A 24,466-nucleotide genomic window follows, 5' to 3' on the forward strand; every position below is an offset into this window, starting at 1 on the left:
AGTGCAATTCCTTAAAAAAAAATAACTATATATACGCCGATCTGTACTCTTAATCCATCAAAGGCTAAAAAAAATAAAAGTATATAAATTATCGCTTCTTATCTCGCTCCTTTCCCACGTAACTTCTGACCCGTCTTTTATTTTCCGGCATAAAATTAACTCCGCAAAAAAACATTCAGTATCCATCGAATGCATGATAAATAAAATAAAAATAAAAGCTCTTAAAAAAAATCAACTATTTTTTTTTTTTATTTTCTATCGAGCTTTTTCTTGTTGCTCCGCGAAAAAACTGGTAGATCATCGTGAGGACGTCGAAGAAAAAAAAGTTACCGGGGCAAAAAAAGGCTCCGAGTACCTAAAGCATAAAAAGTAAATAAATAAAAGTGAAAAAGGTAAAAAAGTGAAGAAAATAAAAAAATAACGAAATGGCAAGACAAAAAAATGATAGAGGATGGGCAGAGAAGAAAATCGCTCGCAGGCTATTTTCCAGAGGAATTTTCATTGGACGACCGCCATATTGAGAGCCGGGATAAAGCACTGGCTCTTCTTGACGTTCTATTGGGCATTTCCATGGCAACGGTTCCCACGGAGCAACCAGTGAGACCGAGGGTGGATTGACGGCAGTTCCAGGGGTCGGTACCGTACTGCTCCCACCCCCTGGTTCGACGCGCATCCCCCGACATCCTGTGCGGGATAACTACATTTCGCGGACAGAATCCCACAAGAACTCACGGTGAGTGGTGTCCCCGTCTCCGGTCATCCCTCTGTTTATCCTCGGATCTCCAAAATACTTGGTATTAATACACTTACAGTACGCTAGTTCGTTCCAATTGTTTTTTTGTTCGCGTTTTCATTTTTCTTCGGCAATTTCGAGGCCAAGTGCGCGGTTCTGAGACACTCTTGTCTGATGACAATAATAATAGTTGTTATAATAATAATAATAATCATAATAAATAATTTAATTCAATTGGTTGCCTCAAACTCCCGCCAATTATTAAGATATTTGAATTTTCAAGGACGTCGCTCGCACTTGCACTTGCACCCTCTCTGACCGACTGAGGCGCCGTCGCAATTTAATGATAGGGATTCAATTTTAATGACCATTCTTACGGTCACTTGTCGCTTTTAAATTTTACTAGTTTTTTTTTATTGGATTGAAGTTAAACAATGGATTAAGTATCAACACGGCAGTGTCTTGCGACAAGTACTCATTACCAAGATATGTAATTGGTGTTTAGTGATGATGGTTGTGCGATTGAATAAATATTTGGAATAGTTAGTTTTATTATTCGTACTTTACATTTTTGTGAGTGACTGTTGATTAAAAAGAAACATTAATTATAATTGTGAAGACATTTTTTTTAAATATAACCTGAAAAATTTGTCATTAATATTAGAAAAAAATTCTGGACACTTTTTTAATTAATTAATTAAACATTTTTTTAAAGAAGAAATAATAATTAATATTATTAAAAATTGTGAAGACATTTTAAAAAAAATTATTTGAAAATATTTGTGAAGAAATAATAATTAATATTGATAATAATTGTTTAAAGATATTAAAAAAAAGTTTTGGTGAAGAAGAATTAATAATAATAATTAATATTAATAAAAATTGTAGACATTTAAAAAAAACTTATTTGATAATTTTTGTGAAGAAATAATAATTAATATTGATAATAATTGTTTAAAGATATTAAAAAAAAAAAATTTGAAGAAGAAATAATAATAATAACTAATATTAATAAAAATTGTGAAGACATTTTAAAAAAAATTACTTGAAAATTTTTGAGAAGAAAAAATAATAATAATTAATTTTGATAATAATTGTTTAAAGATATTAAAAAAAAATTTTTGTGAAGAAAAAATAATAATAATTAATATCAATAAAAATTGTGAACATTTAAAAAAAAAATTGTGATAGAACTATGTCCAGTTTATAGAGCAGCTGATTAGTTTCTTCGGAAGAAGAAGAAGAAGAAAAAGAAGTGGCTTCCCAAAAGTCTGTAGATTTTTCAGCAGGGACCTCTTCCAGGGTCACAACGGCATCATCCTGGCTAACGACCTATCCGGTGGAAACGGCGGTGGGTCCGTCGGCGGGACCTCTGTAGGCGTAGGCGGTTCTTTGCCGACCACCGCGCTTAGTTTGGACCATCAGCAATTCAACATTTTTCCGGCGATATTTAGTCGGCAACTAAACTTCTCGGCCGCCGCGGCAAACTGCAGCCAAAACAAGCTGATGGACGAGCTCAGGCCGAACTTGGGACTCCTGGGGGTCGGCCTCGTCGAGAATGACACTTTTCACATTAATCATAATCAGGAGAAGAGAAAGTGCAGCAGTGCCAGCTCTAACGAACAGGACTTTGGGCTTTACGGAGTCCATCAGGGACTTGAGGCCAGTCCTCCCACGCCGGCGGCTACTCCGGGGAGGAATAGCGTCGGGAATGCTACTAGTGTTGGTGAGACACTTTTTAATTTTTTTTACTAGTTGGTTTAAGCTTTTAAAAATTTATTCGATTAATTGACGAGAGTAAAGTCCAGGATTTTTGTGCACTGATACAAAGATTTGTTTATATTTAATAAGCTTTATTAACTGTTAATAAATGATTTTTTAACATCATAGGATTTAATAAATATTTATTAACAGTTAATAAGTAATTTATTATTAATAAGTATTTATTAACTGTTAACAAATATTTATTTAAAATAAAAAGCAAAAATAGCTATTTTCTTTTGATACTTTGTATAACCCTATAGCTGGAATACATGATAATAATTCAATACATTTAATAAATTAACGATTTTAATGTTTAAAAATATAAAAGATAATTATGAGCTGTGATAGAATTTGGTATTTTACAATAAACGTTATTATAATGTAATATAATTAATGCAAATAATTTATAAAGATGATTTTTGTTTATAAACAATCTTCATATCATGACATTGCAAGCTAAACAAATTCACTCAACAAAATATTTATTAACTGTTAATAAATGCTTATTAACTATTGATAAATGTACTTTCCTCCCAAATAAATATTTATTGAATGTTAAAAAATATTTATTAGAATTTAATAAATTAAATAATTGTCTTCAAATAAATTAAATTATTAATAGTAAATAAATTCTTCTATCAGTGTGTTTTTTTCATCGGGGTGATAATTTTAATTATTATTACAAAAAAACACCGGTGGAAAATATCATCTTTACAATTCCTCACTTAATTTTATTATTATACACTCATTTTTTTAAATTTAATTTTTTTAATACAAAATAAAACAGAAATACATGCAGGTCTTACTATTGATACTTTTTACTACTTAAAATACAATTTTTAAAAATTATTCCGAAACTTTTCTTCTTGATCTTCAATTTCCAGTCATTCAACAGCAAATTTCTTAAGTTGGCTTCAAAATTGCAAAGTTACTTTTGTAAGAACAAAAAAATTATTTCAATTGAAATTTATCAAGATAAATAATTTATTTTTATAAAATCAGCGAGTGGAAAATATTATCTTTAGGATTTTTAACTTTGTTTAATTGACAAAGAATTTATACTTTTTTTAATTCAACTTTTTTTTAAAAATTGACATGGTGGTCTTAATATTGATACTTTTTACTACTTAAAATACAATTTTTAAGATCTATTCCGAAACTTTTCTCCTCAATCTTTAAGTTTCAGTCACTAAACAGCAAATTTTTTAACTTAGCTTTAAGATTAAAATTCACTTAAACATTTATTATTTATTAATATAAATAACAATTTTAAATTATTAATTTTTTCATAAAAAAATACCAATATTATCATAAAACAAAATTAACAGTCAATTACATTAATAAAAGTATTTTTTGCCCAATTTAGAACTTGTAAATAATTAGTTTTACTAAAACTTGTACTTAAAATAATAATTTCAAAAAATTATTTAAAATCGCAGTTACAAAAATAATTTTAATTTTAATTTTATTATTTATTATTTCACACCAAAAATTCCTAAAATAAAAAATTGTGATTGAAAGTCTGACTATTGATACTTCTTAATACTCAAAAGTTTTATTTTTAATTCTTTAGAAATTTTTTTGTACAATTTATAATTTTTTCAAATTATTACAAAAGAGATTAAAATATTTTTTTGCACCATACAATTAATTTTTAACAACTTAGATCTACTTTAGAATTTTCTTTTACTAAATTGTAAATTACATTCATTATAATAATTTAATAATTCAAGAATTTTTGTTCTTACAAAAAAACATGATTTTTCTGTCAAACAATTTAAATCAAAAACTCCCAAATAATTTATATTTTTGAATAATCTTCTGCTAAAAAACCAATCACAAAGTACTTATCACCTAGATAAGTATATATATTTATAAAAATGCACAACGGGTACTCGAGATGATGGGGAAATTTCACGGTCGTTGAGTCGGCAAGTGACGGTAGTCTTGTTGCGGCAACACGGGGGGTGTAAACTCGAGACCGAACAATGGGCCCGCGAGACCGACATATGGTTCTACCTGTTGTCGGGTATTGTTCGGTGATGGTCTCTCGCTCATTGAAAGGGGCTTTTTTTTAACTAATACTCCCCAGCTAGTACGCTATTATTATTTACTGTTGCTATTACTATTCATACAGACGGAATTGTCATCAATCTCATTGTCACGTGAGTCATTTAAGAATCTATTTACTATTTAAAATTACACCTCTTAGTACTTTATTCTTCAAGTAGTCAGTGGAATGTTAAGGTGTCATAATTATAATTAATAAAAAATATTTCACTTGTTTTTATTGAAAATTAAGTTAGTCGACATTGTAACCATTCGTTTAAATAATAATAATAATAATAATAATAATAATAATAATAATAATAATAACCATTATAAATAATAATAATTATTACTAAAAAGAAATGCATTAAAAAAAAATAAAATTCTGAGAAACAGTAAAAAAATATACAAGTGTACACATGCGAGAGTAGGGATAGCCGCTGCGCTGCGCGCGCACCACAGTGAAAGGCGCGCGTGCGCACTAAAGGCGGGAGAGGAAGCGCTAAGTAACTTCCCGCTAGTGGCGCTGACGCGCGGGAAGATATGCCCATAAAAGCGGGGCCAGGGTCTCCGGACGTCATTTAGTGTTCAACTATCCTAACCAGTGGAATACACAAGCTATTTAAGTTACACAGAATCATTTGCAGGAAATTATAGCTTAAAAGCCGTCGTGTGAACGGTGTTGCCAAAGAGGCAAAAGCAGGGATTCAGTGCTAATTAACCTGGCGAGTGGAATACATGAGTCATTTAAGTTGCACAGAATCATTTTGATTATAACCGTCGTGTGAACGGTGTTGCCAAAGAGGCAAAAGCAGGGATCAACCAAGCCGTCGTGTGAACGTTGTCACCAAGGAAGTGAAGCAGTACAAAGAAGAAGCAGGTGTCGTCCAGGAGACGAGGCAGCAAGAAAGAAGAAAGAAGATATAGAATATAAGAGTTAGGACCCAAGTGATTCGCCAACTCCTGGCCAGTTGCACTGATACTAACAGTAGAGACAGCTCGTAGTCGCTTGGAGGTAGCCGAGGCCGTGTTCTCGTATGTAAAATAAAATTGTAATACGATCGAGCACCGCTGAACGGGACCAAGAGCTCCCTGCACTTCCTGTAGACCTTTGCTAAGGAAACGCAGGTTGAGTCGGAGCCGTTAGCTTGTAGTAAATAAAAGATAAAAGAGAGAGAAGAAGAAACTTGTGTATTAATATTAAAATTCATGTTAATAAAGATTGCTGTTCACTCTATAATAATATTTTTAATAATTTTAACGAGAAACTATATCCTATTAACCCGTCCGAATCCTGGAATCCGATGAGCTCCTCTGAATTTATCTAATAATGACATAGTACTCGTTACAAAATTTAAAAAATTTAACCAACTACAACAAAAAAATAAACAAATTTAAATATTTAATTATTGTCATAATTTTTTATTTGAATTTTGACAAATTTTTTCTATCCATTACTCCATTTTCTTCTTTCTTCTCCTCAATCATAATTTTTCTCAAGACTCGTAAATATCATCAATCACAATTATTAACTAGATATTCCAATATTCCAGACAATTAGTGTCCACACAAATTCATAACATAAGTACGATCAATTATTTACAATAGATACAGAAAAAAAAATGATGACTTACTAAAATTATTATCATTTGATTAGATAACACACATTGAATTGATATTCTTATTCAATCGCCCAGCAAATTTATTAAAAAAAGATTAATTTTAAAAATATAAAAATTTTCAATTATTCAATTAATTACTAACATTTTATTATAATTATTTCAAGTTTTTATTTGAGAATTGAAAACTTCTGTTGGACATTTAAATTTGAAATATTTAATAATTATTTACAATTACATCTATTACTTATTTGTTAATAATTCGTTAATGGATTTATCTTCGATTTTATTATTATTATTAATTTTTCTAACAATATACCAATTAAGTATACACTTAATAATAATTTTGTGTATTGCGAGCTTTCGCAATAAAAAAAATATTTAGCTATAACACTACCTTAACATCCTTGTTATGTGGTAACGGTGTACTTGGTTGACTGATGGCTTGTTGACGAGATGTAAAAGTCGGTAGCTCTTTTACTTCTGCGCTTTTTTATCGATGCGTACTTTGGTGGTGGCATCATTTTCTGTTATTTCTGAATTCAATTAAGATCATTAAAACAAATAAATTTTCTATGCAACTAAATACTTGTACGTGAATAAAAAAAATTTTACCTTTTTAAATTCCATTTGCTTGGTTTTAGAAATGGTCTTCTTTTCGGACTTAGTTCAAATACCCGGTATTTAAAAAATTTCTTTTAAACATATTCATTTTTCACCGATTCCTTCTGGCTTGGCTTGTGAATCACCTCTCTTCTTCTCATAACGCCTCCGATATTACTGGAGTACTGCTGGGATTAATATAGCCGCCTTCGATCTTACCGGAATCTTGCGCCGTATAATTTTAAGATTCAAATTAACATTTTTAATCGATCTAATGATAATCCGACTAGTTCTTGGTGGTTTGAAGCTTGGCAATTTGATTCTTGGCGATTGGTGGTTGACGCTTGGTGGTTTTTTAATGATATCCACTGGATCACTACAAAAAATAACAGTTTTCATAGAATCATCGGTTTCTTCAACTGTGTCATTAATGGTCGTATTGCTGAAGGTTGTACTTGGCGGAGTTATTTTAACGATAGTTCTAGCATCTTCTGTGACAGGTATACATATATATTTAAATTTTTATAATTTTTTATATTGAAGAAAATTATTGCAAAAAAGTTTCAAGTGTAATTTTAAAAAAATATTTTTTAATTCTTATTTACTAAATGAAGCAAAATTAATAAACAAAAAAAGATCGACTAACTATAGTGATTTGATTTCATCAAAATTAATCTTTACATTTGGCTGATCTAGCAAAAACTGACCAGAAAATTGGTTTTAAGAACTTAGAAGGAATAGTCTTCGGGCGAACAGTCTGAGCGACACCGCGCTGCCTCACGGCGCGCGCCGGAACTATGCTACGGGACTTCTCAGGCTGCTTCCCCTACTACTGTCGCTTGTCTCTCGGCGTCTTTTGCCGTCTCTTTTCCCTTTTTCTTTTCTCCGGGTAAGCTGCGCGCGGCTGTCTTCTCTCTCTCGCACTCTCATAAATAAACTACACTAGTTATTTATTTTATTTAATCTTAATTTCAATAATAATTTTATATAAAATATAGAGGCGCGTCACAATCTCGAGAAAAATTCTTGAACCTAAACAATTATTCTAAAGAATTTCATTATTTTTATTGTAACAAAAAATTTTCTTAACTCAAGAATTTTTCTCTTTAATTAAAAATTTTTTTTTCTAGAGTATTTTCATGATAAATTTATTTGCAAGATTTTCCTATCAATTAAACAAAGAAATAAAACTAGAAGAACTATTTATGATTCTTTCCAAACATAAAATCCTTTAACAAAAGCTGAAAGCAAAGTACCGACTGACTATTAGTGTCAAATGTTGGGCTTATTACTCCGTAGTTCGAATTATTCCCTTTGCTGCGACAGTAATGACGGATGTTATAAAAATGACAGATGGTCTTGTTGCCGTAGGCGACCCGCGGTGTCGAGTATCGGTGGTCCCCTGACTAAAATCGCACTTAACATCCCATCTACATACAAATACATACAATAATATCGATTATTATTATCATCGCCATCATTATCATCACATCATCATCATTACCATCGCCTCCGGACTGGAGAACCGACTCCAGACCTCAATAAGTGAATAATAAGACTGGATAAAACGTACACCGAAAAAAAGGTTCACTTGAGCCAAGAAAATATTTTTCTTCCTAATGATTTTCTTGAGCAAAAAAAAATTTTTTTTTGACACAAAAAATTTCACTTATTCCAACAAAATTAATTCTCTTGCTTTAAGAAATACGTATCTTGATCCAAGAAAATTTATTTAAGTCAAGAAAATCTTGTTTTGAGAAAATTCAGCCTCTTGCTCAAAAAAATTTAGTTCTTGATAGAAGTAAATTTTCTTGTCTTGAGAAAATTTCTTTCTTGCTCCAAAAAATTAAATATAAAGATAGAAGTAAATTTTCATGAATATTTTTATTGATTAACATGTTAAATGGCAAGATCAAATAATATTTAATCATTTTTTTTATTCAATATGTATAATTGCACGGTAAAATAATATAAAATGGGTATCAAATATTCAAGAGAAAAATTTTGAAGGTGAGAAAATTTTTTTCTCAGCTGAAGTAGGCGGCGCTGCTTCCCTAAAGTATCTAAAAATCTTGATCAAATATAAAAATTAATTGTATCAAGTATTTATGATAATTTGAATTAAGAAAAAATGACTTCTACCAAGAATATAATTTCTCGAAAAATTTTAACTTCGGGCTTCCTTCAGGCACCCGACAAATTTTCTTGAGCCGAGGATTTTGTTCTCCAGTCAAGAAATTTTTCTTTCTGTGTAGTCAGGTGAACTTGACCGAGTTTCTGCTTGGGAATGTTTGAATGGGGTAAACGGGGGCAAGGCGCGTAAAGTGGACAGCATTCATCCTCGAACATTGAATCAGCATGTAACATGATTAGGTCATTAACGCCCTAACCAAGTTAGAGTACAGTGCGAGGGACTTGCTTGGCTGGTTGCTCGGCACCTCTATCTCTATCTTTGTCTATCTCTCGCCCACTCTTTATCGCCTCCTCCTTCTGCGCCGTCAACCTGATGACATGCAGATTTGCTCCTAGCTACTTCCGTTCCTTCAAGAGTCCGATGTCCGACCTCCGACCACCGACCGCTTGAATAATACATTTTTATTTTAAGAACTAAATAAACTTTCATTTTTGAGCCGCGAAATATTTATTGAGAAAAAATAAATAAATTTTTTTAATGATGATGATGATGATATTTTTAATAATATTAATTAATAAAATGTGGTTGTTGAGGTTACGCGGTGTTTGCAGGTGCAGAGGGTGCTTTCAAAAAATTGAAACCCGAGCCCTGTGCCTCCAGTCCACATATCGGCCACACGCCAACCACAGCAAGCTGTCCTACGCCGGCTAGAAGACGACACAGGACAACTTTCACCCAGGTATTTATTTTTAAGTATTAAATTTTATTTATCGCGAAATTGGGGAGTTTTTTAATTACAACTTTGATTAGTACAGCTATGAACTCAATTTTGTAATTTATTGATAGGGATTAAATGATTTTATTTTATTTTTTTTATATTTATTAGAAACTTGCCGAGAATTGTGAATTTTTTAAATAAATTTTAACATTAATTCTGCTATTATCAATTATTTAATCAATAAGTGATAAATTTACGGGATTATTTAGAGAAAATTTATTTTATAAATCCACCAGAAAATTTTTTTATTCTCTTAATTTTATAGATAATTAAAAGTATGGAAAATTTAATATAAGACACCAAATACTGTGCAAAAAAAATGATTATCATTACATCAGATTATTTAATAATAATAATATCAAGAGTTTAGAAATATTCTATAATATGTAAATTGATAACAAATAAAATAAATAATCAGTAGTCATAATTTCGCATTATAAATTATTTTGTTTTATTAGTGTAAATTATTAATATAAATTCGTAAGTGAAACACATTTTATTTTAAGCTATTAATTATTTTTTAATTAATATATGTGCTTATTAAAAGTAAAAAAATAATTATTCATACTCAACAAATTAATAAATAGTTTATAATTTGATTAATTTAGTAACAGATATTTAAATCTTTAATCTGACTTTATTTTTCTGGTATATTAAATGTATTAAATAATAAATAATTAATTACATAATTAATTACCGAGCCAGGAATCGAACCTGGATCTGTCCGAACACATGTCAGGTGCTCTATTATTTGAGCTACTATACTTTAACGTACGGCCGTCAATTAAGTTAGCATCGACACAATTCAGAATTAAACATCATTAATAATTGCTAAAAATTTAATCAAGCAAAAAAATTGTCATTAGAACAACAAATTAAACACCATAAATAAAGTTTTTTGATCTTTGCTTCCAGTGAGTTAAAATAAATATTTTTTTTTGCTAATTTAATAATTTATAATTTATCATTATAATTATAAAAAGTTTTGATAATTAAATTGACGTAAAATATAAATTCTTTTTTATTTTTAATTTTTTAGTTAAGAAAAAATTTAAATAATTGTTTTTTTTTTTCGGCTCAAGAAATTTTAATGAAATTTTAATTCAAGAAATTTTCTGTCTTGATTAAGTAATAAAATTCTTGAATTAAGTAAAATTTACTTAAATCAATAAAAATTTTCTAATTCAAATTTTTTTCTTCTTAATTTAAACATTTAGACCTGATTAAACAAAATGATTTGATATGATTACTTTTTTAATAATTTTTAATCCTTTCAAATCATTTTAAATCATATCTCTTATAGGCATTTAACATTGTGAAATAATTTTTAATAAATAAATTAATTTAAAAATAAATTATACTTCAATAAATTATTTAAAAAAATTGAAAATTGATTTTTCGAAAAATGGATGAGATTGAATTTAATAATTACTGGATTGGGTTGAGCTGTAGTTATCAAAGTTGTAAGTTAATGTTAATGAGGATGTAAATTAAACAGGAATAAATTAACGCAGATTTTATTCCACATTCCTCGCTGTTGATCACATGATTAACGTGTACGTGATGCAGACATTGAGTTAGATTTGTCCGTAGGTGTGGATGAGTATGTGTGAATGTGTGGATGGATGGGGATTGTGGATGTGATGTTAAAGCGACGTGCCTTCAAATACGGTTTCCAATTGTTTCGCAGGAGCAGCTGGCGGAATTGGAATCGGCGTTCGCGAAATCTCATTATCCGGACATATACTGTAGAGAGGAATTAGCGAGGAGCACGAAATTGAACGAGGCTAGAATCCAGGTGAGTAGAGTATCCAACTATCCTATAACATTCCATTTAACTCTCATCATTCCGAATATATATACATATAATATATATTTGTTTATTATTTGTCATCATATCATCCTTTCAATTACTTTGCAATCAACATTTTTATTTTTAGATCAAATTTTGGTTGTTTTAATTTGCAATTTAAGTTAATGCTGTAATTATTCAAGCTTTGGGTTATTTCTTCATTCAAGTACAATTCAATTTTATTAGAGAAATTTCGGTTGTATATTTCTTCACATACATTTTAATCTTTTTATACTCTCGGTGCAAAATATTGATAAAATTGAAAGTTAAGACTTTTGCGCAATATTGTAATTAATTATTGAGAAAAAATATCATTATAATTATAAAAAGTTTTAATAATTAAACTGACGTAAAATATCAATTCTTTTTTATAAATTTTTTAGTTAAGAATTTAAATAATTGTTTTTTTTTTGGCTCTAAAAATTTTCTGTCTTGATTAATTAATAAAATTCTTGAATTAAGTAAAATTTACTTAAATTAATAAAAATTTCCTAATTCAAAATTTTTTCTTCTTGATTTAAGTTAAAAAAATTCTTTAAAATAATTTTATAGACTAAAAAACATTTATTTTTATCAGCCCACGGAAAAAACCGACAAAAAATTAATTTTTCCATGTAAATTTTTTCTCCATTTATTAAAAAATTAATTTGATTAAAAAAGATAAAATTTTTGATCAAGAAGAGAATTTTATTGTCGATTTAAGCAGAAAAATTCTTAAACCAAGTAAAAATAATTTAAATTATCAAAAATTCTTAATTCAAGAGCTTTTTTGTTTAATTCAAAACAAAATTTCTTTAAAATGATTTTTTTGACTTAAAAGTATTTCTTTTATCTAAATTTTTTTACAATTAAAAAATTTGATTAAAATCTTAACTAAAAAAAATAGTTTTGAAGAATTTTCTAATCTTAAAAATTCTTCACTCAAAGCATCAAAAATTTTTTAGTTGAAAAACTTTTCTTCTAGATAAAATATAATTAAATTTATCAAAATGATCTTCTGAACAAAAGATTTTATCTTAATTTTTTCACTGAAGTAAAACTTCTTAAAAGGAAGAATAATTAAAAAAAAAAAAAAAAAATACCGAATAACTTAAACCTTGTTAAGCAGTCAATAAACAAAAAAGGACATTTTGAAAATTGCAAACTCAGTGACAGTGCAGAGTGCTCTTTGTCCTTGTGTCTTACAGTGGGTCTCGCGAGCGCACAGTGTGACTCATTTCGCGTAATTGAATGAAAGACGCGAGTGTGCAGGGGCGCTTAAATTGAATTACCAGCGCAAATGTCGATTCAAGATATATCTCCGCTTGGATATACTCCCATTGCAACTCTACCCTCTTTCTCTGTTTCTATTTCTGCACATCTGATGAGACACTTTTCCCTCATACTCACCAATATCTCTCCTCGCTCTTCCATTTCTATTTCTATTGTATTTTTTTATTTTTTTTTTTTAATATAAAAAAGAAAAATCAAGCCGCGAAAAAGCCTGGAAAATAATTGAATCGGGTAAAGAGTAGAATGAGCTTAAGGGCTCTTATAAAATATTTAAAAAAACAGGTAAATGTTAAATGGGATCTCAAAGAGAAATGGGCATTCAAAATAATTTAATGGTCGGCGTGGAGGCAGTCCTGTAGCTAAAGCTCAACCCGCGCTTCCTATTTTCCAGTAGCAGTAATACGCGGATGAGAAATTGACAAAACTCCGTCGACGAGGCGGTTGGAGGTACATATTAAAGCAGTTCCCGCTTTTGATATATAATGCACGGGTGTTGTTTGCGTTAAAAGCCCGAGAACCACCGTGACTTAACCCTGTTAAACTGCGATGCCAAGTAAAACGCGGTTTGCTTTTACTGATGCACCCACTACTGCCTATATAAGTTATGCACAAAGCATCACTTCCGCACTTCGTCGAGCTATTTCCTATATATTATCATCGTTATTATTATGTGTACCTATGCCAGATTTTTAATATTCTTCTGTCCCTCTGCGTCGGCATTTAAAAATTTTTGTTTACTTTTAAATCTTCTTCTGCTTCTAAGGATTTATTTGTATTAAAAAATATTTGTTAATAGGTAACGATTCATTTATTAGAGAACACATTTTAGTATTAAACAAATATTTTTTAGTATTTAAAATGATTTGTTTGTATTTCATAAATCTGACATTCATTTATTAAATATTAATAAATACTATGAAATATTCGTTAAGGAATAAAAAGTGGTCTCTAATAAATGATTTGTTAAATATTAACAAATATTTTTAATTATATATAAAAATTAACTTGATTCAAGAGAAAAATTCTTTAACTAAAAAAATCATTTTTAAGAGTTTTATTTTATTAAATAAAGTAAAATTTACTTAATCCAAGGAAATTTTCTTAGTTTATCAATTTTTCTCCAATCAAGAAGATAAAATTATTTACTTAAAAATTATTCAGTTCACAGTAAAAAATTTTGTTAAATATTTAACATTTTTTTGTGTTGATTTAAAAGAATAAATGTTAAATTTACTTAAAAATTATTCACTCCACAATAAAAAATTTTGTGTTAAAAATTTTTATGTTAATTATTTAACATTTTTTTGTGTTGATTTAAAAGAATAAATGTTAAATTTTTTACTGTGTACTACTCTTGTCAGAAAAAATCATTTAAAATGACTGACAATGTTAATTTTTTATAAAAAAAAATCCTAAAAAATTGAAAATATTCAGAAGGATTGAAAAAAATTTTAATTTTGTTATTTTCAATTCATTTTTTTTTTTTAATTAGGATAATAACAAATATCAATTATTATCTTTAAAATACTTTTGTGTAAAAAAATTAAATTAATAGTTTGAGAAATAATTTGAAATTTAAGTTAATTTTAAGTGTAAAAAATTTAACATAATTTTTTTAAGGTAGTATTATAGAAACCACACGTGTCAAATATTCCAAACAAAGCGATATTTAATTTACTTAATTGATTTTCCTGTACAAAGCCTTGATACTAAAATTAGCCGACGTTCAAAAATTTTTTATTTTTTTCAGCAATTAAATTACAAGTAAAAAAGTAATTATAAAAAATTGCACATAAAATTTTTAAAATCTTCTACATGTGAAATTTTTTCTTTTAATTTTTTCAATAAGAAAAATTATAAAAATTTCAGATGTCGGCTAATTTAATTTTTATTGCTAAGTCGTATTAGAGAAAGAAAAAACAGAGATAAATTTTGAGTGTTTTTTTTATTAATTAGCAAAACAATATGCTCTCAATCTTTATTTTTGACTGTAAAAAATATTTAATATGTTTATTTAAAATATTTGATATGTAAATTTATTTTAATATTCTAAAATTGTATTGTAAGTTTTGAAAAAATAATTTTTTTAGATAGAAAAATATGACCGGGTGTTTTTATGTTTTAATTAAAATTTGATAAATTTGTAATAATACTAATATATGTCTTCTTTTGATATAATACTTGAAAAGTAAAAGAGACGAAACGTAAAATAGGTCGAAGTAAAAGCAGCCTGATAATATGAATATATTAGTGGAATTAATAGAAAAACGTTTGAACTGTGTCATTAAATGAAAGGTAAAAATAAAAGGCGAGAGAAAATAGAGATTGAGAGCTTGAGATTGGCAAGTTCAAATGAAAACTCGACTAATTTGATATCATTGCGGGACTACCGGATCTCAGTTTTTTTCTTCATACTTTTTCCGCGTTGTAATGAGATTTCTTGTGCGGTGATTCAAAAATTATTCACTCACCGCGGTTAAGTATTTTTTTTTAAACTTTCAGTTTAACTGGAGCTCGGCTAACCAAATTATCCTGATCAATTATTCTATTCGTTTTTTAAAAATTAATTCGGATTAACCTAAAAATTATATTTGCTGATGTTAGAAAACTGTAAAATGTTTGAGGAAAATAATATTCTTCTTTCATTTTTATAGAATATTTTTTCGGAAACTTCCGACGGGCGCATTATTATTGAATTTTATTACCACAGATTTTAGTTTAAGCTTACACCTTTCAATTATTAATATCAATATTTAAATTTCATATACAATAATCATCCATTAAAATGAACAATTATTCAGCTTTTCTGAATAATTTAACAATTAACAAAATTACTTTTATGAAATCTGTAATAAAGAAGAAAGAAGGAAAATTTTTGTAAACACTATAGATACTTAGAATTTTATAAGTATCGAGTATTTTACATATAATTATATTAAGTACCGACAATACTTAATTTCTTTAAGCATTAATGAAAGAAAAAAATGTCAGACAAAAATTAAAACTCCATTTTTTCAAAATTACATCTTATTCACTGATAAAAGGATTTCTTAGCATTTAAAAAATATTATAAATACTAAGAAATCTTCTTAAATGCTAAGAAATCCTTCTAAGTGTTTTAAGAATTTTATCTTTTAAAAATGCTAGATCTTGGTTTGATGGTTTGAAAAAAGTCATTAATTTTTACTTAGTAGCTTATCTCTTCAGTAATAATCTTCACTACAGTAAAAAAAATTTTTTCTTCCAACAATTATATAATAATTATAATTTAGGAACATGTAGGACAGGGAATATTTAAATTTTGAACAAAATAATGGGACGTTTTTTGGCCAAGTAATTATCGAATAAAAAATCATTAAACTTGGTAGAAGTAAATAATAGTCCTTCGCAAATTAATTCTTTTAATTTTATATTTAATCATTGAAAAAAAAAAATAAATGATAAATAAATAGGTAGTGCTCGCGCGTAAAACTACCTTATCTCAGGACCCATCACATATTTAAGTAAATAAACTTTACTATAAAGAAATTACTAATAAACGCACAACCAATATAATCTTTGAGATTGATTTAATTTTTTGGTTCTCCTTTATTTTAATTTAGATTACTTATAAGACAGAATTATTAAAATGCAGCTAAGTTAGAGTAGGAAACTAATTATTAACAAAAAATTTCATTTATTATACTTTAACGTAGGCCGCAAGAGAGCGCCAAAAGTAAATTATTTAGTTTAATTATTTTAAAGAGTGTTTGGAGTATTTTCAGTAAGTCTGATCCTTCTTCAGTGCATTTTACGGTGACACGCGTTAATATCCCCGGACAAAATATCCCCGCGACAAAATATCCCCGCGTTTTTGTTGGTTTAATTTTGAATAAACACACAAACACACTAAAAAAATAATGTTAAGATTAATTTTCAAATTATTATTGATGAATTTTTATATTCTTAAGAATTTTGTCGCGGGGATATTTTGTCCGGGGATATTAACGCACATAACCGCATTTTACATGTCTTTCAAATAAACAAATCGATATATTCAATTGGCATTTGTTGTCACTAGACCAGACTAAATTACCGATAGACTGTACTAAATGTTCTTAATGTAAATATGAATAAAATATCAGCAAAAAATCAAGATTTTATTTCTTGTCTTGGCATTTTGTCCGAAATTTTTACTCACTGTAAATCTTCAGTCCGATCATCATCCGTGCAATTAGATGTACACCTACTGGTTCTTTTTTCCATCATCCATTCGCTGTATTCAGTTGCTCGGATTGGATTATTCGAGGGTGGCGTATCCATCACGAGCTCGATACGAGCCGAGGGAAGATAAACTGGAGAAGAATCTCGAGTCCTGAGACAGAGATCTCCCTTTACGCGTCTTCTTCAGCTCTCGAGGCCGAGACATTTCAGAGATCTATCTAGGGTGGATAAAATTCGATTTAAAATGGCAGCTCAGATATAATGGCAGCCTCCGGTACATCATCGCCTACCCTTGACTCTCATCTCAATTTTACCATCCACTCTCACACTCGCGCACCGGCCTAAGGCCATTTTATTTATTATTATCCGCTATATTTCTTCTTTTTTCTCAATTCCATCACATACTTTTCTATTATCACTTCTGAGTACGCTCTTCAAAATTGTTTTCAAGATTTGGTACTAAAATAAGAGAGAATTTTCATCAAAGAGACAATTTTCTTCAAGCAATTTAAAATTTTTTATACGAAATAAAATTTTATAGAGCCAACAAAAATTTCTTTTTTATACAAAAAAATTTTTTTATAAATTTGCTTTATTCAAATAAACTTTTCAGAATTTATTAAAATTTTATTTGTCTTTATGACACTATATTTAAAAAATTTTGATATTTATTCACAATTTTTAACTTAATTTAATTATTTTTCATCTTAATTCTTCAAAATAATTTTTTTTCAAAAATAAATTTAATTTTTTCTTCAGTATATTTTAATTTCTTCATAAAAAAATGATCCAACTTTTTGCAAATAATTTTCTTGTTTCAAGATTTTTCTTCTCTTTAATTAAGTTAATTTTAACATCAGTGTAAGAAATTTGCTTCCAAATGGTTTTCTTTCTGCATCCAACAGCAGCAGACGCTAAAAAAGAAAAAAATTAGAAAATAAAACTGAAAGGTCTGAGTGAAGCTCTTAAAAAAAAAAAAAAAAAAAAAAAAAAAACTAAAAGAACATTTAAAAAAGTACTATATCTTTATATATTTTAGCAGTACTTTTTTTCTGCTGAAAACTCACCCAGTATCTCAAGAAGTAGCAAGAGAGTAAAGAGAAAGAGAGTGGATACGGTTATTGAATTACCAACTCTTCTTAGCTTTTCAGTTCTTTCAGGATACGCGTCTCTCAGTACACTACAGACGAAAAAAAGTCTCTTAGGTGGATGTTTTTTACAAAAAAACTTTATCATATTTTTCCATAAAAAAAAAATTTCTTCTCTTGTCAACTTTGAATTTTCAGCCGAAATTAAAAATATACTGCTTAACTGCGCCATGTTAAATTCGCGGTTCGCGTTTTATTCGGGGGCGCGTTTACGTCCAGAAATGTCAATAAAACGTGCCCGCCAATGGGATCTCACGGGATGACGTCACGCGTTTACTATCGTCCAATAGGCGCACGGCAACTGAGCTTTTCTCTCTCGTTCGGGAAACTACCAGCCTCTAGTATAACACCCGCGGGCTTTCTTATCCGTCTCTGGTCCTGTATTGTGTACAAGCGATGGGGATGATAATGCTGATGGGTGATGGCTATGTACTGCCCCTCTTTTCGCGGGGGTGTTTCTCTTGGCAACAAAATAATATATAACAATAAAATTTATCTGCCATAATTTTTTTAATGAAGAAATTCATTTTTTTTAAGTTAAAATTCCGAAGGAAAAAATTTTTCATTTATTTATATGAAAGTAAAAATATACACGGAAAAAAGTAAAATCAACTGCTAAAAATTACCATTGCAAACAGTAAAATCATGATTTTACTATTCACTATATAATATTTACCATTTAAACGTTACAATTTACTCTTTACATGCAAGAAAATACCATTTCAAACAGTAATATTCGCTATGTAAATGTCTAAAATGTTGAAGAATAATAATTAAGAATTCAGACTTTGATATTTATCATTGCGTACCTTAAAAATGATCTTATGATATGTAAAAAGTATAAAATAAAGTTAATAAATTTCTAATACAAGCAACGTCAATATTTACAAAGTAAAATGGTAAATTTTAAACGCAACGCTAAAAATCAAACTGTAATTATTGACTTGCTTGGACTGGTAAAATTTATATTTTAAAAGTAGAATTTTTACTGTTTCAAATGTTAAATTCTTCCAGAGTGAGACCCCCTTCTCTTTCATCTGAGTTCCCCTTCTCCTCATAATATGGATTATATATTGAAATGGCAATTTTTACTGTTTAAAACTGTAATTTTTTAAGATGAAAGAGTCGTTATTTACCATAGTGACAGCTACTAATCACTTATTTTCGATATTAAATTATAAATTGTGGCTTTTATACTTTCTACATTAAGTTCTGTAATTATTTATATTTTTGCCCACCCCAATGTCCGCTTTACTGTTTGAAACTATAAAAATTAACCGGAATCCGAGTGAATATTACAGTTTACTTTTTTCCGTGTATACACACTGAAAAAGGAAGCTACAAAAATGATATTTTATATTATTGTAAATTGAGGCTTATTCGAAAAAAAAAAAAACTGGAATAATTATAAAGTTTCAAATATTATAAAATATTAATATTTAAAATTATTAATCAAATTTTTATTTTTACAAATATTAATTTTTTGTAAAATTTTCTTAAAAATTTCAAGATTAATTTAAAGAATTATATAAAAAAATTCAGACAAAAATGCAATATTATTATCCCAGTATAATAATAAGTTATAAAATATTAATGTTTAAAATTGAATTTATAAAAATGTCATTTCAAATTGTAATTGTTCAGTTTTTTATTTCTAAGCGCTTAGTATAAAATATAATTTTTGTATTTTTCTTCTTTCAAAATAGCGACTCTGTAATTTATTAATCAAATTTTTATTTTTACAAATATTAATTTTTTTGTAAAATTTTCTTAAAGATTTAAAGATTAATTTAAAGAATTATATAAAATAAATTCAGACAAAAAATGCAATATTATTATCCCAGTAATGATAAGTTAATTTTTTTGGCTTGCAGGTATGGTTCCAAAATAGAAGAGCCAAGTACCGAAAACAAGAGAAACAGTTACAAAAAGCCCTGGCACCGATTCCTACATGTCAAGGTGCGATGATGAGAAATATTTATCCAGGTGCTGGAAGAGGGTATCAGCCTTACGCTCACCCGCACAATAGTATCAATGGGATAAATCGTTATCCTCAGGTAAATTTCAATATAAATTTTATTTCATCATACGTTTCACAAAATAACAAAAAGATTTATTTATTTATTAATTATGCCAAAACAAAATTACATTTTTAATAATATAAAGTACAAAATAACGATATAAATTATTAATTAAAATTAATATTCATTCATTCAATTTTAATCGAGGTTTTGATTTAATTAAAAAAAAAAAACTTGAATTACGGCTTAGTGTATTTACAAAATTTTAAATAACAATTCCCACCTTTGTAGTTAACAATAAATTTTTTCGGTAAAAATGAATTTTTTTATCAGTAAAACTTTTCCAAAAATTATAGACTTAAAATTTTATCAGTAACAATATTAAATATTAAATGAGGAAATAAAAAAAATATAAATTAGCTTTCATATAGATAATGTGAAATAAAAAAAATTCTCTATGAAATTATTCATCTTGAACCCGCATGGATTAAATATAATTGACGTGGTGTGGCATACACGTGGTCCATCAGTATACCCATGTAACTAAATTGCATTTGTAGGTAATTAGTAGAGCCCGCTTCGGATTACCGAGAGCCTGTCGCTTTAATTGACCCGATAATTTGTACCACCGATACGGATGCCACTGAAAAATTATTTTTCTTTCTAATAATATTAATATTAATATTATTTGACTAGATTTTTACAGATTCTATTAATAAATAATAATAAAAAACAATTTATTGCAGATGGGAGCGTCGTCTTATCCAAGTATGCCTCAACCCTTCTCGATGTCGCACTCTGCGTCGAATATGTCGGCTGTAACGGGAATGCGACAAGATGCGATGGGTAATTGTCTTCTTTATAATTAATATGATTTTTTTAAAATAAAATTTGTACTTTCGCGTTAAAAAATTGAAAATTTCTATAAATTTGACTGATGGTTTTTTCAGTGTAACTTCCAAAAATTTCGACATTTTAAGATGGTAGAAGCTATTTTGACTATTTTTTCATTTAAGACCTTTTGGTTTTAAAATTTTTTTTTTTTAAAGCCAAAAGGACCTATCCAAAAATTTTTTTTCGCATTTTTCGATCACATTTTTACTTTCATAAATTTCTAAGTTAATTAAAAAAAATTTTTTTAATGCGCCTTTTTGGTTCTGCGAAGTTAAAAGAGCGTACACTGAAAAAAAAGTTCTTTTTCCAACCCAGAATACAAAATATTTTTATCCAAGTTTTTTTTAAACCCAATAATAAATTAAATTTTCTTAAATTTAGTTATAATAAATTTCATTTTTGTAAAATTTAATTATAATTGATGAATTAATAATCACTAGTAACCTTGCAGTCACTATGTGACTGCCGTGACTTGTGAACTATAAATAAATAAAATTTTGCTGTATTAAATAATGACTTTTGTTAAATTGCACTGTATTTTCTTAAATATTGACATTTTTAAAGATATAAGCTCATCCCGAGGTTACACTCATCAAGAGCTTTCATTTGAGTACCCACATGCATTTTCATATATTTTTCATATATACATATATATAATATATATAAATATATGAAAAATTGATGTGGGTACTCAAATGAAAGGTCTTGATGAGTGTAATATAGGGGTGAGCTTATATCTTTAAAAATGTCAATAGTTCACAAGATAGCAATGTCAGTTCTTAATTATTGACATTTTTAAAGATATAAGCTCATTCCGACGTTACACTCATCAAGAGCTTTCATTTGAGTACCCACATGCATTTTCATATATTTTTCATATATACATATATATAATATATATAAATATATGAAAAATTGATGTGGGTACTCAAATGAAAGGTCTTGATGAGTGTAACGTCGGGATGAGCTTATATCTTTAAAAATGTCAATAGTTCATATCATCATAAATTGACTGTTGGTGAAAATGATATGAAACCTTGAAAATGCACAACTGCAGGTCAAGACCTTTCCAACGATACCAAATCTAACCATAAATACCAATTTTATCATATAAATACACTGGCCACAAAATTTTGCTTACTATCTTAATAATATAGATTAATTTATTAATTATAATAAAAAAGATCCCCAGTATTATTAACACATCTTTTGCATCTGTGTCAAATGAGGTTAAGTCAGCCATATTTTTATTTTGGTATTTTGAGGAAGAAACCGAGTTTCTTAAAAATCACCATACTTTTTAGTGCAGGAAAAAACCTTTTCTCACCTCCGGGCGGAAAGCGTCAATTTTCCTCCCGCTGCGCTAAATGAAAATGCCGCTTTCCGCCTCCGTCGAGGAGAAAAATAGTATACACACCACGGGCAGTAAATAAGAAAGCCTCAGATCACATGTTTATTGACCTCGGCTTCGCCTCGGACAACAATTACATGTGATCTGAGACATTTCTTATTTTACTGCCCTAGATGTGTAATATACTATTTTTTACAGTGTATTTTTTGAGATACGCCCTTTTGGCATTAGTAAAGCGAAATCTGAAAAAAGGAATAAAAATAGGCATTATTTAAAAGCGAGACACTGTAAAATATGTACCGGAAATAACAGTAGAAACTATACAACAAATTGAAGACGGGCTTAGAGAATGATATAAGATATAAGATTCACTCACTCGAAGACGCTCCATTTCCTTTAAAGCGACGTCTTACATCATTTCCTGTACAAGATGGCATATCGCTTTTAAATCAAATCAAGAGTATTCGAGAATTGCTTATCGACTTGCCCTTCTTCCTCGAATTTCCTCTACCCCTTTAGATATCTTCTTTCTTGCCTTTGTCATCATTCTTTATCACCTTATTAATTAAATTCAGTGAATTAATAGCTCTGATCAAATAATTACAAAGTAATTTACCTCAATTTATTGATAAATACTTCAGTCAATAATTATTGTTGTTGTTATCAACAGGAATGTCTGCAGAAGATGAGTGGTACAACAAAAGCATCTCCGCGTTGAGAATGAACACGGCACATCATCCAAATTTAGCTGCGCCTATGCTTCAATACCAGACATAATTTCCACAGTTGGAAACTAAAAATAATATAAATATAAATACAAATATAAATATTTAATACTAAATAAATAATTGAACTAATACCGATTTGTTCACTGAAAAAAAAATTTTTTTTCGCCTAGAATACAAAGTACTAATAATTATTTTTAATTAATACCTGCCATTTTTTATGGTTTATTAATTTAAAAAAAAAGTTAAGTTTTATTTGAATTTTCTTATTTTAATATTGAAAAAAAAATTTACATCTATTAAAATAATTATTGCTTACGGGATTAAATTTATGATACTGAAATTAATAGATATTTAACAATTTTTTGGATTTATATAACAAATTTCGCATGAAAAAAATTTTACTTGTAAAAATTACAAGTGAAAATGTTTTAAAAATACTTTTTCACAATTAATTTGTTATAAAAATTTCTAAAACTGAAAATAAAAAAAAAAAAACTAGGAGAAAAAAAAAATTTTTTTTTCGCCTAGAATACTAAGTACTAATAATTATTTTTAATTAATACCTGCCATTTTTTTAAGTTTTATTTTAATATCGAAAAAAAAAATTTACATCTGTCAAAATAATTATTGCTTCGGAATTAAATTTATGATACTGAAATTATTAAATATTTAACAATTTTTTGGATTTATATAACAAATTTATCATGAAAAAAATTTCACTTGTAAAAATTATAAGTGCGAATATTTTTAAAATAATTTTTCACAATTAATTTATTATAAAAATTTTAAAAACTGAAAATAAAAAAAAATTGGTAGAAAAAAAATTTTTTTTTTCAGTGTTCATTAAACATCAATTATCAATTATCAGTTTGTCAATAAATTTTTTAATTAAAAAATATTTAGAGCGTATTCACCGTAGAAACTTCTACATGTCCAAGAAAGTATAATATTTAATATATAACTAGTTATAAAATGTATATTTGTCCCAGCAACAAACCTCTCTTCTTTTCTTCACTTATTATTTTAGGTGCAATTATTTTATTTCCACTTATTATTATTTGTTATTAATTATTAGTTGTTAATTAAAAGAAGAAATGAAGGGAGGCGAGGACTAAGACTGTTTCGTTATTTATTGAAACAACGAAGCAAGTTTAAATAAAACAAAGCTCATTAATTTGGGATTTGAAGCTAATCGAGAATTAATCTGTACATATAAATATACACTACTCTTATATATACATATACAGCATTAGCATCCGCGGGTAATTATTTAATAAAATTAATAACAAATAGTATACGCGACTTTTTAAATATCTT

General features: G+C 28.0%; 1 protein-coding gene across 2 annotated transcripts; it reads left to right on the forward strand.

The window, feature by feature from the left end:
* Positions 1-1,854: 1,854 nt before the first annotated feature.
* On the forward strand, positions 1,855-23,287 carry LOC123261607 (homeobox protein unc-42-like). Of its 2 annotated transcripts, none has more exons than XM_044723295.1 (6): positions 1,855-2,459; positions 9,496-9,641; positions 11,371-11,478; positions 20,030-20,212; positions 20,923-21,022; positions 23,092-23,287. In XM_044723295.1, the coding sequence occupies exons 1-6, from the start codon at positions 2,240-2,242 to the stop codon at positions 23,196-23,198; spliced, it is 864 nt and encodes a 287-aa protein (XP_044579230.1). In that variant the 5' UTR covers positions 1,855-2,239; the 3' UTR covers positions 23,199-23,287. The 2 variants fall into 2 exon arrangements, with proteins under 2 accessions (XP_044579230.1, XP_044579231.1); XM_044723296.1 differs by having other exon boundaries at positions 1,856-2,459; positions 9,514-9,641.
* Positions 23,288-24,466: the final 1,179 nt, after the last annotated feature.

Source organism: Cotesia glomerata, linkage group LG3 (genome assembly GCF_020080835.1).
Source record: "Cotesia glomerata isolate CgM1 linkage group LG3, MPM_Cglom_v2.3, whole genome shotgun sequence".
Taxonomy (NCBI): Eukaryota; Metazoa; Arthropoda; class Insecta; order Hymenoptera; family Braconidae; genus Cotesia; species Cotesia glomerata.